Source organism: Propithecus coquereli, unplaced genomic scaffold (genome assembly GCF_000956105.1).
Source record: "Propithecus coquereli isolate 6110/MARCELLA unplaced genomic scaffold, Pcoq_1.0 Scaffold62, whole genome shotgun sequence".
Taxonomy (NCBI): Eukaryota; Metazoa; Chordata; class Mammalia; order Primates; family Indriidae; genus Propithecus; species Propithecus coquereli.
In genome coordinates, this window is record NW_012152174.1 from 7,988,037 (window position 1) to 7,992,432 (window position 4,396).

At 47.6% G+C, this 4,396-nt stretch overlaps 1 protein-coding gene across 1 annotated transcript in view; it reads left to right on the forward strand.

Annotated features, from left to right (window-relative positions):
- The first annotated feature begins 3,401 nt into the window (after positions 1-3,401).
- HSD17B4 (hydroxysteroid (17-beta) dehydrogenase 4) overlaps positions 3,402-4,396 on the forward strand; it is a 104,253-nt gene continuing 103,258 nt past the window's right edge. Inside the window, 1 exon segment of the mRNA XM_012659542.1 lies at positions 3,402-3,577. Within this exon segment, the coding sequence (XP_012514996.1) occupies positions 3,520-3,577 (58 nt within the window). The 5' untranslated portion in view covers positions 3,402-3,519.

Genomic DNA, 4,396 nt, shown 5'->3' on the forward strand with positions numbered 1-4,396 from the left:
GACTTTAGATTTTAGACTCTCTTCTTTATTTTTTAATTAAAATGTTAAAATTAAAAAGAATTTTTTAATTTATGAACCAGGGAGTAGGAGGAGTGGAGTTCGATTTCCTTTTTTTTTTTTGAGACAGAGTCTCAGTTTGTCGCCCTGGCTAGAGTGCAGTGGCGTCAGGCTGGCTCACAGCAACCTCAAACTCCTGGGTTCAAGGAATCCTCCTGCCTCAGCCTCCTGAGTATCTGGGACTATAGGCATGTGCCACAATGCCTGGCTCATCTTTCTACTTTTAGTAGAGACTGGACGGGGGTCTCACTCTCGCTAAGGTTGGTCTCGACTCCTGAGCTCAAGCAATCCTCCCACTTCAGTTTCCCAGAGTGCTAGGATTACAGGTGTGAGCTACCACGCTCGGGCCAAAGCTCCATTTCTTAAACCAATCACAAATCAAAGAGTCTTTAAACACACCTATAACCTGTAAGCTGTCTGCATCTCCCCACCTCCCCAACTTGCCTTTTCAAGCTAAACAAAACCAAACTGTAACCTGGCTACTGTGGATACTTTTTTTCAGAACCTCTTGAAAATGTGCTCCAGCCACAGTCACACACACTCAGCTCAGAATAAATCTCTTTAAATTATTTTACAGAGTTTGGGTCTTTTCTGTTAACACTAGGCACTTGCATTTACTTATCCCTGTTGGCTTTGGTACAGGACTAGCCAGCACCCAGTTTTGAGTCTGGGAAATGGAAAATATTGGCTCCCCAGCAACAGCTGAGAGAGGCTTCATTCTCTCTCAAGTTGTAGGCCTGTGGCTGAATGTACTTCCTTTTAGGTTACAATTGAGTTGACTTTGCACTTAACATTTCTGCAAGTAGGAATAATGCACCCTGCCTCTTTTTTTTTTCTAGTTTGTTTTTTAAAGCAACAACAACAGGGTTATTGGATTAAACAAGAAAGATTACAAAACTGAAACATATCCTGTTATGATGATCTAGAGTCTTGCTCCATGGTGGAGCTGGGCAAAGGGGTCCAATGAATAGTAGGCCCCCTGGTTGCATCTAGCTTGAGGAAGTTTCCTTCTGCTCTGTTACCCTGTGTCGGCTTCTCCGGTACGGAGAAAGGGCATGAAGACCAAAGTGTAATGAGTTGCCACACAGGTTTACCATGTGAAGTTTGGATTTCCAAATGGCCCAAGGCTCAGTTTTACAGTTCGCTTTAAGCCTGCATTTGAAATGTTCAGGGGCCTTTCTCATGGTAAGCACAGAAGTTCAAGTTCATCTTCTGTCTAAGTCAGTGCTTGCAGCACCGGTAGGGAGCCTTAGTAAAGGCAGGGCGGTTTTGGGGGGTGAATGGGGTACGGGCAGGGTGGCTTTGGGAGGGAGGAGCGGGCCTCATCTCCAGGCATTGTGCCCCATAGTTGGAGGCTGCACCATCGGGGGTGAGGTCCTGGCCTAAAGAGCAGGGCCTACCCTCAGTGGACTGCATCTCTTACTGCATTCTTATCTCTAATGGCTTTCTTTTTTTTTTTTTTTGAAACAGAGTGTCACTCTGTTGCCCGGGCTAGAGTGCCGTGGCATCAGCCTAGCTCACAGCAACCTCAAACTCCTGGGCTCAAGCGATCCTCCTGCCTCAGCCTCCCGAGTAGCTGGGACTACAGGCACGCACCACCATGCCCGGCTAATTTTTTCTATTTTTAGTTGTTTGGCCAATTTCTTTCTATTTTAAGTAGAAATGAGGTCTCGCTGTTGCTCAGGCTGGTCTCAAACTCCTGAGCTCAAGCGATCCCCCTGCCTCGGCCTCCCAGAGTGCTAGGATTACAGGCGTGAGCCACCGCACCCGGCCTCTAATGGCTTTCTTATTTTTGGATCCAGCACCCTTGGAGCTTGTCTCCCTGGGTTTTAGTGAGCATCAGAATTCAGGGGTCAAAAGTTATGAGGCAGATATAGAAAACAGCAAAGAGAGCAAGGTCCTGGTTTAGGGGCAAGGTTTCAGTGAAGAATGTGCTCTTTGGAGTTTAGGGTTGAGGTACAGAGAGACTTTTCTTGCTGAGCCTGAGCATTGAAGTAAACTTTCAGAGCTCTAGAAGCAAGCTGTCTGCTAGCCATCTCTAGTCATAGCTTTACTTCCCTTCCCAAATGCAGTTTATCTAAAATTAGAGCCATATTCCCTCCAAAAGCTGCTTTTCTCCCACTATTTCTTATTTTGATGAATGGCCCATCATAAACGGCCCATCTAAATCATAATTTAGATTCTCAAACCAGAAATATGGGGTTATTTCAGTCATTCCTCCTTCACACTCACATTCAATTAATAACAAAGACCTATTAGCTCCACTTCCGAATATAGTATATTTCAAAACTTTCCCTCTTCAGCATTTACTCTGCCTTATTTCTGGCCTCCATAATTTTCCCCAAGTCTTTTATGTGTTCTCCTTGCCCACCTTCAACCAATCCTCCATAATGGGGCAGAGCAATCATGCCACAGTGTAAATGTGTTCCTATTACCCTCTGGAGTAATCCTACCTAAAATCACTTTCAGCACAAATTCAAACATCTAACATGATCTGATTGACTCTGCTTACTTCTGTGGCTTCACCCTCTTTCTCCCCAAATCTAACCAATGTTTCTGCTGCCTGTAAATGCCCCTCCTTTCTTTGCAGGGCTCACTTCTTCATGTCCTTTGCTTCAATTTCTTAAGAAAGTTTTTCCTTCGCCCCAGCATGGATAGGGTCCATTTATTTGGACACTATTAGTGTACTTACACACATTTATCATTGTTATGTAAAGTTTACCACCTGACGTTGAATAGTTCTGGAGCATTGTATCGCTCATCTGTAAACTTTTGTCTAAAACCCAGTAGATGCTCAATAAATATTGAGTGAATGAATGACACTCTATGACTGGTCTCAACATACAAATGCAAAAATCATTTAGAAACACTAGTCAAAATTTTTTTTGGTCCCCTGAGATCCCAGTTCGGGAGTCAGTGGTGGGCGTCCAAAACTCTGCATTTTGATAGGTCCAGATGATCTGCACGCAGGAAGTCCAGGATTACATTCTGAGAAATCTTTACCATGGCCAAGAATGACTTTCATTTTCAGGGGCTGTATTTCAAAGCCACCCAAGGATAGGGGCCTCAAGCTATTTCTCTAGGTCAAAGCCTAGACCCAGAAAACGTCTGTTGAGTGAATGACGAAACGAAAGGTGAACGGACGAATGTAGGGAGTTCGGTCAGCTATTTTGCTACACAGGTCTCAGCAGCTCTCACCGCTTCTAGCAGCAGAACTGCCCCATTCAAGCCATGCCTCTTTGGCAGGTTCTCCCAGCGAGTGCAGTCACGCTGGATTACATTTCCCAGGGTTCCAAGGGAGTCCCGCGCAGGCGCACTGAGAAAATACGGCGCCAGTCTCCCTGGAAATTGGCAGATTCCTCCCTCTCCTCCCGCCCCTGCTACTCCCTCGCTCCTCCCTGTCCCGCAGTTTGAGCCCAGCGGTTCTGTTTGTGTGTGTTTGTGTCGCTGCTGGCCGGACTCATGGCCTCGCCGCTGAGGTTCGACGGGCGGGTGGTACTGGTCACCGGCGCGGGGGGAGGTGAGCACTTGAAGGTTGGAGGGCGGGCGCGCGCCTCGCGCTCGCGCTGCGGGTCCCTGTTTTCCGGCCGGGAGTCCTCGCGCAGCCGCAGCTGGGGTCCCAGCGCCGGGGCTGTGGGCAGTGGTGGCGGGGAGATTTGGGAGCTGGCGGGTGGATCGGGCGGTGGTGGGGAGGGGAACGGCTTTTCTCCGGGCGGCGAATCCGCTCAGGAGGGAAGAGCCAGAGACATCCTGTCACTCAGGGAGGTGCAGCCGGCCTCTCTCCAGCATTCCGGTGGGGCCTCGGTTTTCCCTGAGGGGAGAGGCCAGGTTGGGCTGCTGATTGCAAAACTGGGTGAAAGTTCTTCCTGCCGCTCATCTGTGGGCATCGATTGCTACTTTTCCTTCCATTAACTCTCTTAAGCCTTTGTCAAGTCTTTCAAAGGACTGAAAATCCCGGGAGCTGGAATTCCTCCCTGAGTTGTAGAGATGTCAAGCCCCTCGCCTCTGTAAAGTCAATAATTCAGTGTTTCTTTTCCCTTGTCGGATGATTTTAAGTTCTTGAGAGGGCATCTGATAAGAGCTCTCCACGTTGGAGTGTGCATGTTTAGGAAGCCTTGCGCTATGCTCAAAGTCCAGTGGAGTCTTGGCAAAGGTTGTAAACTCACTTGTGCACAGGGGTCAGGCAAGTGATAGAGGAATAAAATAGGTGTGGAATGGGGACACTGAGGAACTGGAGAGCAGAGACATTTCTGAATGTTAGGTGGAAAAGTTGCCAGATCATCCTATATTTCAGGAGTGGCAAATGGAGAATTGTTATGTGAAATAACCCCATTTTTAA